The sequence below is a fragment of the Brienomyrus brachyistius genome, chromosome 11 (genome assembly GCF_023856365.1).
Source record: "Brienomyrus brachyistius isolate T26 chromosome 11, BBRACH_0.4, whole genome shotgun sequence".
NCBI classification, from domain to species: domain Eukaryota; kingdom Metazoa; phylum Chordata; class Actinopteri; order Osteoglossiformes; family Mormyridae; genus Brienomyrus; species Brienomyrus brachyistius.
Genome location: NC_064543.1, coordinates 10,204,577 through 10,217,545, shown reverse-complemented (window position 1 = coordinate 10,217,545; position 12,969 = coordinate 10,204,577). Strand labels below are relative to the sequence as shown.

At 46.9% G+C, this 12,969-nt stretch overlaps 1 protein-coding gene across 1 annotated transcript; it reads right to left on the bottom strand.

The window, feature by feature from the left end:
• Positions 1 to 1,145: 1,145 nt before the first annotated feature.
• LOC125751807 (fibulin-7-like) lies at positions 1,146 to 9,584 on the bottom strand. The gene is made up of 8 exons (XM_049031100.1): positions 9,267 to 9,584; positions 6,181 to 6,343; positions 5,716 to 5,886; positions 5,136 to 5,261; positions 3,535 to 3,693; positions 2,740 to 2,877; positions 2,452 to 2,587; positions 1,146 to 2,051 (listed from the first exon to the last, which is right to left on the bottom strand). The coding sequence occupies exons 1-8, from the start codon at positions 9,336 to 9,338 to the stop codon at positions 1,691 to 1,693; spliced, it is 1,326 nt and encodes a 441-aa protein (XP_048887057.1). The 5' UTR covers positions 9,339 to 9,584; the 3' UTR covers positions 1,146 to 1,690.
• Between the last annotated feature and the right edge of the window lie 3,385 nt (positions 9,585 to 12,969).

Genomic DNA, 12,969 nt, shown 5'->3' with positions numbered 1-12,969 from the left:
GACTGGGCTGCTTTGTGGCCGGGGAAAGGAGGGGGGGGGGGGGGAGCGACTCTTCTTTGGTGTCATGGGGTCGGGTGTTGGGTTTCTACCCGAGCCAGGTCATCGGGACAAGCTGGTGTGATTGGCTGAGATTGCAGAGGGCTTCAGCTGGTAGACATCGCTGACACCAGGCCTATTGTCTGGACTCACTGGGACAGAGCTTACAGGCCGCTTCGCTTGACAGCCGGTAATCGGAGTTTTTGACGCGTGACTCATGTGTGCTGATCTGAAATCTGCATCTGATGCTGTTTCAGTTTTCATTAAACCCCCCCCCCCCTTCCCCAACCTAAACCACCGCTATTAATGCCCGTGTATTTTGCTCTGAATGTAGGGCAGGATCCTGTAATAATCGGGGTGGGGACTGGGGGGGTTGACCAGCCTCAAACTGTGACTCACAGCCATGTAATTAGATGGCGTCCATCTCCACTGGAGCACACTGTCTGCCTCTGTGTCACTGGAGCCTGTTTTAACCCCTCACATGCCACCTCAATGGCAGCCTGTCCTCGGGGCTGGGGGGGGGGGGGATGTCGCTGGTAAGCCACTGTGCAAAGGGAGTTTGACTTGCATGGAGAGCTGGGCTCTCATGGTGTCCGACGTCTGCTTGGGATGGTGTGTAAATGCACAGCGTGTGAGTGCGTGCCGATTACAAATGGCCCGCGCCACGCATGGCCTGACAGGGAGGTGAAACATTTTAACGCAATGCTGCAAAAATGCCTCCGTCATAAGGGGAAGCCTGTTTCAGTGCAAAGTCCCTCAGAACTCTTTGAACTTTGCTGCCCTCGCCCTCGTTAGAGTGCAAAGTTTTAAGTAAAGACTCTGGTTCCCTTTTTAGAGGGTCCAGCTTGCATAGAAAATCACAGAGCAGCAAAACATACCCCCCCCCACCCCCTTAACCACAGAATTACATTGCTTCCTGCCAGAGGAGCCCAACATCACTGTACTGTCCTGCTCTTGTTTACGTACGACGTCCCTGTCACACACAGCTGCTCCTTTGCCTTCACCTCATATCTGTCGCTCCACATTAACTAGCAGCCATTTTTAAAAATGAAAACCACATTTCAGCACTTTTAATAAGCCCTGCAACTTCAGCCTTCTGCTTTTTTTTTACTTTATTCACAGTAATGTGATACAGAGGCCAAAAGGTTTTTTTTTTTAAAAAAATCGCATTATATGTATTAACCATGGAAACAAAACAATGTAATTAAGCATAACGTGCAACGCAAACGAAGTGGCCAGGAGCTCAGCAGAGCCTTTTTTATGTGTTATTTGTCTGTTAAAGGGCACCGTCTGGAGTGCAGCTGAGGGGTTGGGCTGAGCTGTCACACACAGGTCCGGGCCCACGTTCATTCCAGCACACGCTTTCTCACGTGACCCATAACTGCCCTTTCAATAGAGTTTCTGTACCTAGGAACTTTTGCTGAAGTTCCTTCCGCCCAAAGTCAGAGGTCCACCTAACCCTAACCCAAGCCTAACCCTAACCTCAGCCTTTGAAGAAACAGGGGAAAGTGTTTCTGTGGCACTGAAGGAAACACTCGTGTGACATGCATAAGTGAGTCTGCTCACACTAAGAGGCAGAGGTGCTTTTCTAAAGTCCCCCCAGACAGTCCCTCACCTGACTCCGCCCACCATAACTAGCCCCGCCCCCCCCGTTCTAAAAGTGATACTGTGAGACAAAGAGGGTGACCCGGGTAATGTAACGTCCCAGCACGCTCCCCTTCTCCAGCTCGCTCATCTCCACCTCGGCCTCCAACGTGGCAGGGCCCTCCACTGGCCGAGTCAGCATCAACTGTCCGGTCTGGCGGTCTGAGCGCTGCACGGTGAAGTGTTGCCGGCCGCGCGTCCCCAGCAGCCCGAAGCGCAGCGTGTCACCTAGCATGCGTGTGGCGGACACCCGGAACAGGACCCGGGGGGCTGGAAGGTTGGACACCACTGACAGGAAGTGGAAGCTGACTGAGTTGGGAGCCTTGAGGCACCCCTTATTATCCACGGGGCAGGGGTTCCGCTCACAGCGCCTGTATCAGAGAACGAGACGGAAACCGGGGTGTCATTCTGGATGTTGGGTCTTCATTTCGATCACGAGAGAAGTTAAACAAGAAGCTAAACGTGCCATCAGACCCCGTTCATCCATCCTTTCATCTTCCATACCCGCTCCTCCTATGCAGGGTAACTGGGGTTTGGGGCCTATCCTGAAAGCAACGAGCACAAGGCAGGGAATAACCCAGGATTTGGTGCTAACCCACTGCAGGGCACACACACCATTCACACGGACATTTACATTCAGTGCGACACAATCCAAAACCACCAGCACCCTTAGGAGGATTTTGTGCTCCAGGAAGGAAGGAATCCCCCCAATCCCACACTGCACTGCAGCCTGTCTCATGCCATAAGCCCATGCGGAGCGCCAGCTCTCACGTAGCTGAGGTCTGGGAGTAGGTGGCGTTTCTGATGCGGGGGCACTCCACACGCACACATTGGAAACCCCCATAGGTGTTGACACAGAGCTGCTCCTGGGTGCAGGTGTGCTGCCTGTCAGCACATTCGTCCACATCTGCGCAGCAGGAGAAAACAGTGGGTCGGTAAGGCATAGCGCACGAAAAGTGCCGGTCGGTATAATATTACCGCCATTTTGATTGTCTGTTTGCTCTGGCTAAAGGAAGCTATGTGCTAGCATAGGAAGATCTCCAGGGGGGTGATGCTGACCCTTGCAGCCACGGCTGTCCCGTGTGATGTTATATCCTGAGGGGCATGTGCAGCGGTAGCCCCCAGGGGTGTTGACACAGTTGTGCAGGCACAGACGTCCCCCTTGGCCCTCATGGAACAGCGTGCATTCGTCAACATCTATAATGCAAAGTTACACAAGTGACACTGATAGAGATCCTCTCTGCTTGGCCCTTAGCAAACCTTAGCATTCCCTAACAATGCAGTGGATGGAGCAGGAGACTCCCAGAATCCACCTGGTTTGTACGTGACATAGGAAATCAAATACTTATTACTACAATCACACAGAACAGAGAATCTTTATTTATCCCAGTAGTAAATTGGGTTTATGCCTACCCATCATGCGTGGTGCAAATAACAGTAGGTTTGTGGGTCCTGGCACCTGGCTGGTCAGCATACCCAAAGAAACTGTTGGTCACTCTGTTGGCCACAGGGGTTTATTTGAACCCAGGGCCTCCTGTTTACGACGCAGTAGTGATGGACAAAATGATGTTTCGTGAACCATTTGCTGTATTTTTTGACCCCACTAGGTGGTGCTCTCTGTTCAAAAAAGGGCACAAAGCAACCCAAGAACACCATCCAGTGGGGTCAAAAAATACAGCAAATGTTGTTTTGGCCATCAGTACTAGGCAGGAGATTTAATCCACTAAGCCATAGTGCTTCTGCCATTTGAAAGCCTTAGCTTACAAACTGACATGTGATTCTTACTCTCCTTCATAGGCACTGCAGTGAAAGCGTGTTTATAGTATATTTGCATAGGATGGTTTCAGATCGGACCTGTGCAGAGGCGGTTGTCCCGGCCAGAGATGGCGAAGCCGGCCTCGCAGGAGCAGCGCGTCGATCCCTGTAGCTGGGTGCACTGCGCTGGGCGCACGAAGGGCGAGGGAGGCGGAGATGGGGAGATGGTCAAGGAGCCATTGATTACAGTGCTGAGGACTGTGGAGGAGGAGATGGAAAACGTAAGCAACAGAACAGCGTCCAATAGATTAAAAAAAAAAATATGGACCCCGACCCACGATGCACTGCTGCTGGGGCAGGGCTGTACGTTATGGCATCCTGTCCTCAGCACAGCTGCAAGCTTCCACCATAATTAGAAGGATTAGAACTGGCACGGAAGAGTGATGTGAGTCAGCGTGTCCCGGTTTTAAAAAAAAAAAAACCCACAAGCTCCTGGAAGCCAGACAGCCGGCGAGTTCTGTTCACGTACAGAGACCTCAGTCAACATCCAAAAAGCTCTACATTGATTTTGCTCGTCCAATCAGGATGCAGGATTAGGAGTTACAGTAGAACCTGTGTATACCACCGGCAGCCCCCCCCCCCCCCCCCATTCTCATTGCCACACACCCCTGGACCAATCAGGGACCCTCATTAAACCACAAGAACGCTTCTGCCCTCAGCCTTACAGGATGGGTGACTGGGACATAACGACATCTACTTTAGGTAGCGATCCGTATCGCTCCAAATGGGTAGCACCTGTAGACACTCCGCTGGTCACGTTCTTGCTCTGATTGCTAGATAATGGCTCATCGCATCAGACTACCCCCCCCCACACCCCCCAACCATGAGATTAAAAGCTTCTCGACCCGAAAGGGGCTGTCTGTAGGTTATGCCGTGTTTCAGGTTAAGCACCTTTTCTCGGGGGTGACAGATAGAGCATCTGTCCCGCAAATGAACTTCATACCTGCCTTTCCTTATTTACAAGCATATAATGGATGCCGTCTGCTGCAACGTCTGTTAGCGCAGCCTCTAAAAGGCTCTGGAGAATGTCGGCCATTAACACTGAGATCGTAAACGAATGGAGTCATGTGTATCGCTCACACTACATTTTTATTAGCTACAGATAGCTAATGCAGATGTGTTAACATCACATCCAGGCAATGCTTGTTCAATGAAAACTTTTTTTTCCCCTCAAAATTCACTCAGGAACTTTCAGAACGATGTATAACTACATTGTGAGTTACACGTAGGTCAACAACAGCATAACCTTACATCAGGCATTTTATATCTGCAAGAAACTGTAAGCATGAGATAATCAGCATTTTAATGTCAACAATGCTTGGCACGTGGATGAAATAAATTCATCCAGTTCCCACACTTGCCTGTCCAGTAGAAAGTCACGCAGAACCTGGATGGGATGCCAGTCCATCAAAAGACACATACTTACCCCAGATTTCATACACACTGAGGGTTAGGGTTAAAGGGCAGAGAATTGACCATTTAACTGCCTTTAGGTCCATTTGTACAGCTGAGCTTAACCAAAACATAGAAATTGACAGAAAATGAAGGCAACAGTATACCATAGATCTACAATGGAACTGAATCCAGCTCAGTACAGCTAAACTGAGGCACAATTAGTAGGATAAGCACTGTGTACTCACAGGTGAGGGTTGGGGTCTGACAGGAAGGACCCATCCAATTTCTGGGACATAAACAGATAAACCGGTTGACGTCATCCACACACGTTCCTCCGTTGAGACAGGGCGCAGATACGCACTCGTCCACGTCTGGGAAAAATCAGTTAATTAGAGGCAGAAGCTATGACCAAAATAGAGATGGGAAATATCTTTTTGTTTTTCATGTCTGCCCTTAAGCACATAGCCTTTAGATCTGTCCTCTCTTCCTTGACCAGAATTCGGTGAGACGGAATCCAAATTTCAACAAGGCGTTGCGGACAGTAGCAGGCCATGAAACTGTATACGTCTACAGGGCCATTATTCTCCTTGGACAGCCAAGTGTGGTGTGAGGGAATTCTCTCAGAAAATGGAATTTGGATGCAAACATGCTGTCTTCGTGTAAAATATGCGCATAATGTGTATATTCAGGGCTACGGAACAGAAAGAGGAGGATGACAGGGAGCTGACAGAGATGAAAGAAAAGGGGAGAAGATAAAGAGATGACAGGGATGACAAAGCGAAAAGGAAGCGCTTCAAAGGCGGGGGGGGCGGCTCTGACACTCACTCCTGCACAGGGCCGGCTGGCCGCTCCAGCTCAAGGATTCCATACACACCCGACTCTCCGCGCCCAGCAGCTCGTACCCAGGCTCACACAGAAAGTGCACCTCGTGGCCCACCCCCAGGGCCATGCCGAGCTTCCTGCCATTAGGGGGCGCCTCCAGCAGGGGGCAGGTTGCTATGGGAACCAGCAGAGCACATGCACACCATGGAAATGGAGCTCCTGAAGTTTCCTGTCAGTGTCCAGTAATGTCAAGAGCAGAACTGTGACCCCAACCCATCTCAGGTGAAGTTAACATCATATAGGCTGAGCTGTGCTTAGCACAGTTTTCATGTAAAAAAATGAAGTAATTTCAATATAATAATTTATTTGGTTGGATATTCTGAACAACGCGGTATCATTGTCATTCTGCCTTGTGCCTTTTTAAGGGAGCTGACTAGAGGGCAGTGGGTAGAATGGGAGGAGCCCCACCATTGCTAGGTTTGGTCGGCTGCTCCGTCCTCGCCGCCTTCTGCAGCAGACTGAGCTTCTTCCTGAGCGATCGCAGGCTCTGCAGGTAGGAGGCCTCATGGGCCGACAGCAGCTTGTGGGCCTGCCGCAGCGAGGCCTGTAGCTCCTGGGTGCTGGAGCACTCCTGTACGGGGAGGGAGGGGGGCAGGGGGGGGCACACCTGGTTTACGGAAGACTGCAGAGACATTTTGGGGATGATATGAGAGACCTGGACATGAGTCACCAGGGTAGCATGTGGGCCCCCCCACAGAAGGGAGAGAATGATACTGGAAAAAGTCACACTGCAAGAGAAACTGTGATATTTGTGCCCTTGAGAGGTATAATGGGCTATCCCACATTTTTGATCCCTACCCCCTTTTTATTGAATATTTTCAATTGGATAAGCTATTATCTAAGTCATACCTCTGTGCTACCTATGATATATATCAATTGTAGGGTATAGGCACATCTATTATTTGAAAAAATGTAAACTTTGGAGCTCATTTTCTCAAAACTTTGTTTTTGTGGGACAGCCCACTTTACCTCTCAAGGGCACATTTGTAAAGCAAAAAAGGAGCAGCAACATAAATTATATCCAAATAGAACCATTATTATCTACCAGTTGCATCAAGCGATACAAAGCAGTGTTGACGAATCACTTGTTTTTGCTCAATATCGTCTCTGCGGAATCCAAAATATTTCCATACAGCTGAATGCGAATGTCTTTTCCTCACCAAATCTTATTTGCTTTTCTCCTCCTCGGTCATTTTTGTTAAATTCCTCACAAACGCGCCACACTGTCCAATATTAGGGATGCAAACGGCCATGATTGTCTCAGAGAGCGCGAGCAGAACTCACACCAAAGCAGCAACGATGAACTTTAGACCAAGTTTTTATTAAACATACTGCAAAATCCTGAAAAGAAACCTGCCAAGAACCCACTTCCTGAATCTAGCGTCAATGCCCCCTTTTGCTCCCTGCTGTACGTCCTCTCTTCCAGCACCCAGCTTTCACACCAGTCTCTCGTGTTTGCGAGACGCCAGTGCGAGGGATGGGCACTGGACACTGCACTCAGTGGCGTTTCCGCGCAGCAGGACAGGCAGAGCATTCAGCTCGGAGGACAACATGGGGGCCTTCGGGCCTCAGACCGCACCTCTCACATCAAAGCCAAGCTGCATGTAGGAGGCACCTTGGACTTTCCTACGATCTCATTCCACTGCAGAAGATCAGAACATTCATTTACCTCACAGGTCAAATGGACCCCCTCCTACCTGTCTCATTCTGAAACATTAACGTTCCTTTGTTGTGCTTCTCAAGCCGGGATTCTGTTTTTTATGTTAAAGTTTATGGAATTTTCCGCTTGTTCCAAGTGCCTCGGAAAGATCCCGTCCACAGGTTCAGTCTGGCATTTTGCAGTGGCTGTGGGACTTTTGCTGTCTTGGTGGGACGTCCCACTTGCATATTGCGTATTGTGTGTCCTGGGTCATGAGTTTTTTTCTGCCCACCAAAGTGTTCTTTGAAAAGCGCAAGTTCTGGAAGGATTTCCCTGAGAAGTGCTGCTTATTGCTGTTTGCAGTAATGTTTCCTTGTTGGCAGTATTGCAAAACATTCCGGAATTCTGCTAAAATGTTGTAAGTTCCAGGAATTCCATAATATTCACCCAAAACATTCAAAACTCATATTTTCATCACTGGGGGGTCGCTGCTGTTTGGTCAATGAAGGCCTTTATCTCAGGCAAAGGCAGCTGGATAAATGTTGAGCAGTGCTGTGAGAAACAAGGTCTGGAATTCCACAGTGGGTAGGACTGTTTCGTACCATCAGTCACATGTCTAACCCCATTTAATTGCTTACTTTTTTCGATTGCTATTGCGTTAAACCAAGCAATGACTGTCAGCGCAATGGCAGTCCAACCTACCTTGGAATGCAGCAGTGTGTCCAAAGGCCAGTCCTTAAAGAGGCCTTATTACGCATAACAAGGAAAGTGAGAGAACGTGTGCACAGCACACCTGCAATCCTGTGTGAGAGTTATTAAACTGAAGAGGCAAACGGTTTTATCGTTGTGTTCAGGGCGGAATGTCTTCGATGTATGGGATTACCGGGGCATGCAGGGGTCTCTACTTAATAAGCGGTATCAACTAACCTTTTTTAATAAAACCCCCCTCAACCTGTTTCAACAACTTTCATCGACCCCACCCACTCTCTGTAGTACACCATCGTGGATAATGGTGGGGGGCTCTGAGCATGTTAATGTGGCTCTGGCTCAGGTAAAACCAACTTCGATACCACATAACCTCATTTTCCCGGACACATCATTTTTACATCCCTTTATCCTTCACACACTAATAAAAAGCTTTCATAGTGTCAGACAACCACAACTTATTTCTATATCAGCTGAGATTGACACCAAGAACCTCCCTGAATAAAAAGAGCTGCCCCACCCCCAAATTGAAACACAGGTCGCTGTCAGAGCTTAGGGAGATTATCTGTGGTTATGTTTCCAAAAGCAGATCTGTCCTTGACATGAAAGCATTGCTTACGTTAGCCTGCTCTGATCACGCTGCTATTTCAAAAAACGGAGCGCAATATGACACGAATTTTCTCAGTTCTATTTTTTAGCTGTCAATCTCGGGGGGATCTTCACAACAGCAGCCCCGTCCGAGCATTCAGGAGCTTGGAGGCAGTTCCAAGTATTCAATCAAAAGAATCACGCCGAAAGCTATATTTACCTCCAAACCTGCCGCTACAGAGGCGCAGACCGATGCGCAGGTCCTATTTAAAAGCGGCGCCGCTACCAACACGGGCGCGCTGCGCGCTCCCTGCGCTACACAGTATCGTGCGATGCACCTACAATATGGAATAAGTCTGGTCGGACAGCTGTTTAAAGTAAACTGGAAACATAAAAATTGTGTCGATCGTGTAGAAATTAAATAAAGTAATTCTTTAGCGAAGTCGTCACGTATCTGCTGCTGTGCCCAATTACATATAGTAACTGCATAATTCCAGTGTTGTACCACACAAAAGATCCGAGTTACAGAATGAGCGGTCGTGATGGGTTACGATGCACTCACCTGTCCATTGGAGCTCTGGATCTCATTGTGGCACAAGATTGCAATGACACTGTATATCCAAATCATTTTCATTTTTGCTTGTATTACTGTCCTGGCCCAGATGCCTTCTCAGCTACCGATGTTCCGTCGATAAGCGCACATTAAGTTAAACTTGTTGTGACTATACAGTATACTCAAGTGGCATAAACCCAAATGAGAGTTCGTATTTTCGCTATTCAGGGTGTGTAAATCATTTGTTCTACTGAAGCGACGCCTTGTACATCCTGAGGCAGTACGGAGGAAGCGAAACGTTTTTCTCTGTCTCGTTTTTGGAAAGCACATGCCAAATTTCTCCCCCCATAAGAAACCGCCTCGTTGTGGTATTTCTCTGCTAAAAGTAAAAAAAAAAAAAAAAAAAAATCCAATAGTCGTTTTAAAGCGCTCTTTATAAGAGCGCCCGGTATCCCACCTGTGGCATACGAATGGCTGAAAAAGATGTATAATGCGGAAGGACAGAGTAGCCGCCTTGTCACAACAGGGTGCTACTGTGGGCCCCGGACCCCAGTTTTTCGGCTGAGGTTTGAACAACGGCACCAAAACCTAAGCATTGAACTGCTCCATGCAGGCTCCTACGTAAGGTTTCATCTATACTAGGCAAATTAGTTTGGTGAAACCTAAAAAACCAAACTTGTACATCAGTCTGGATCCAGTTGTTCGAGTACCGTGAATATAAGTGTATGCAATTTCCAGTTTGGAAATGTTATTTTTGTGCTTTTAGTTGTTGTTTGACTACCCAGCAAGAAGTGATTCAACCCCTGTAATGTGTGTCTGCTCTTTACAGTCTATGACAGGATTTTATGTGGTGAATTCCAATCACTTTTCCCCTACAGGGTAATAAGGCCTACCTGTTATTGCACCTATCAATAAATGAAATTTACCATGGGTTCTGTAGCATTGGGGAGACGCTTCGGACGCCGTGTAGAACAAGCAGGTTTGGAAAATGGATGTATGGATGGAATTATTAGGTTAAAATTGTAAATAAGTGGGGGACTTTAACACAACATTGCAAACAACTTCAATTTGCAGAACCGACACTCTGTATGGTGACTAACACCAGCGGTTGGTATTTTATATATATATATATATATATATATATATATATATATATATATATATATATATAAAATATATATATGTTTATGCACTACTTGAATGTGTATGTTCTGTTTAGTGTTAACAAGGCTGTTTTTATAAGGACAAACTTAATGAATATGCATATGATGCACAGAAACCAAAGTGAACGACACTCAGACGTATCTCCATCTATTTCTCGAGCCTTGCAGTCCGAGTTACAATGCCAGATGTGTTTATTCATTGTTTGCTAACTCTAGAGGTCACGCTTCATGCAGAACAAACACGTTTCAGAGACCCAGAACATGGAAAAGGTCTGCCCTCTACAGGGTGAGCCTCTCAGTGTAAGTTTCCCCCCTTGTTAACTGCAGGTTTTGAGTTAATCTGCAAGGATCCGCAAAACACACAGTATTTGAGCTCTTGCTCCCGTTTTCCGGTTACTGCTCATGCGGTGGAATTATTCGCTGAGTTCATTATCATGTCTGCCTGGGCCCCTCAGCTACAGAGAGCTTTTGGTGTTTAGCAGCAGGTGGCGGAGCTGGACTGGTCAACGAATGGTTTTAGACTTAGGAGTATATGACGTCTATGGATATAAGACCATCCAATGAATTGCAAGCTATGCAACTCAAGATTGTGTGCGAAATGGCTGCACGCTGTGGCAGACTTTCTGGACTTAATACCGATATCTGCTAAAAACACCTGTGATGCAGAGGGGTGATGTCTTCATACATAATGTGGGGGGGTCTGTATTCACTCCCCAGATTTTGGATTCACTGGAACAGTTTAGTCCATAACTCTCTGGAAGCTCTTTGTCCCCCAGCACCAGTGTGACACTGTTCAAAAATCCAGTAGAGGGTGTGAAAAGCTTTGCAGGACCTGGCTTAATTGAAAGCAGAACTGGTTGGCAATTCTCTCTGTTTTGTCAGCCGTAGCGTAGCAAATAGGGAATGCCTTTGTGTTTATTACGTGAAGCTTAAAGGCGCTGCTCTCAATCGATATCAAAGCTGTATGTGTTCCAACATGGGAATGTCACACACGACATTCGATCCACGGTCTGCCAGGATCATGAACACCACACAGTCTGAGAATCACTGAGTAAGTAATAGTGTTATAAAATATAAGATATTGTGTTTCCCGGCCTTCATGACCAGCCCACAGTCTGGGTGCCCCCCCAGGACTTCTCCATATTAGCTACTCCAAAAAAACCGAAGAGGTCAGAAGATAATACATTTTACAGTATCACAATAGTGAATTTTTAGAGTAGAGAGGAAATGTGTTTTTAAAATGACAATAAAATTTTAGTAGTTGAGTGATTTCAAAGTTACCTTTTTTCATAATTTGATCTCAAAAATTGCAGAGCTGCTACTTCCTCTCCCTGTATGGAGCAGCTGCCTCTGATATATATTGCGATTGCATGGCGCCCTGGCAGTGTGGTGACTCAGCAAGTGGCACTGAAGACTGACAGGGTTGTGGGAATGGTTCTCATCCCAGCCTATGTGTATGTGGAGTTTGCATGTTCCCCCTATCAGGGCTGGTCATGGGGGGGGGGGATAGCTTGCTTAGGGTGCTCCTTGTGTTGCATGGTTTGTCCAGCTTCCACACATTTCACAGTCATTCCTTGGAATTAGTGTCCATAGTAATGTGCGAACCTGTTCTGTCCTAGTGATGGGCTCATGTAGGGTGTACCCAGTCCCTGTGCTCTAAGCCTATTACAGTATGTTCCAGCTCACCCCCAAAGATCGATGATGGATTCTGCCATTTCTCGCTCCTTGCTGCTGTACGTGTTGAGGCCTGGATTGCATTTATCAGTGCTCAAGATGCAAAGGTTGACTTCTGTGTCTCAGTCTCAGTTGGCCTCTTCCTTTCCCCAGTGGTTGCGTAACCTAAGGTACAGTGAACATCTGAAGGCTCAAGTAATTGACAAACGAACAGCCAAACTTGACAAATATAACAGGCAAACCTGTTTGAACTGTGTTCAGTCTCTCAGCAAAAAACGAATCAGTTCATATTTGATTAATGAAGATTCACACGGGTTCGTCGCAATCAAGGTTTTTCATCACGCCACAATAGTCAATCATCCACTGGTTGAGGAGCATCCATCTGATTTTAACATTCACCAAGTAACGCGAGATGTTTTTGCACAGGATCCTTGGCGGAATCCTCGAAAATTAATCCCATACTGGTAGCCACTGAGACTGTTCTTCATATGCTATATTCCACACCAAGTTACTATACTGACTGTATGGCAGAATGAGACAGTGTTCTTTATATGCTATATACCACAGCATGCTATATACCACACCATGCTATATACCACAGCATGCTATATACCACACTGTCTGGTGGGAATGATTTCCATGCTTCCACAAAAAGTGACTTGAATAGCTATTTGTAGGAAACGGGTTCTTTCTCAGATCTCTTTTATAATGTTATAAGCCAATAACGTGTTCACTTCAATCAAGGAAAGAGACGATGAGATGATTATGTAGATGGATATTATCAACAATACCCCATTAACAAATGTACCGCCATAAAGATAGACCAAAATTATTTTTAGATTACAATTCCACGCTTTATATTGTTCGAAATTGAA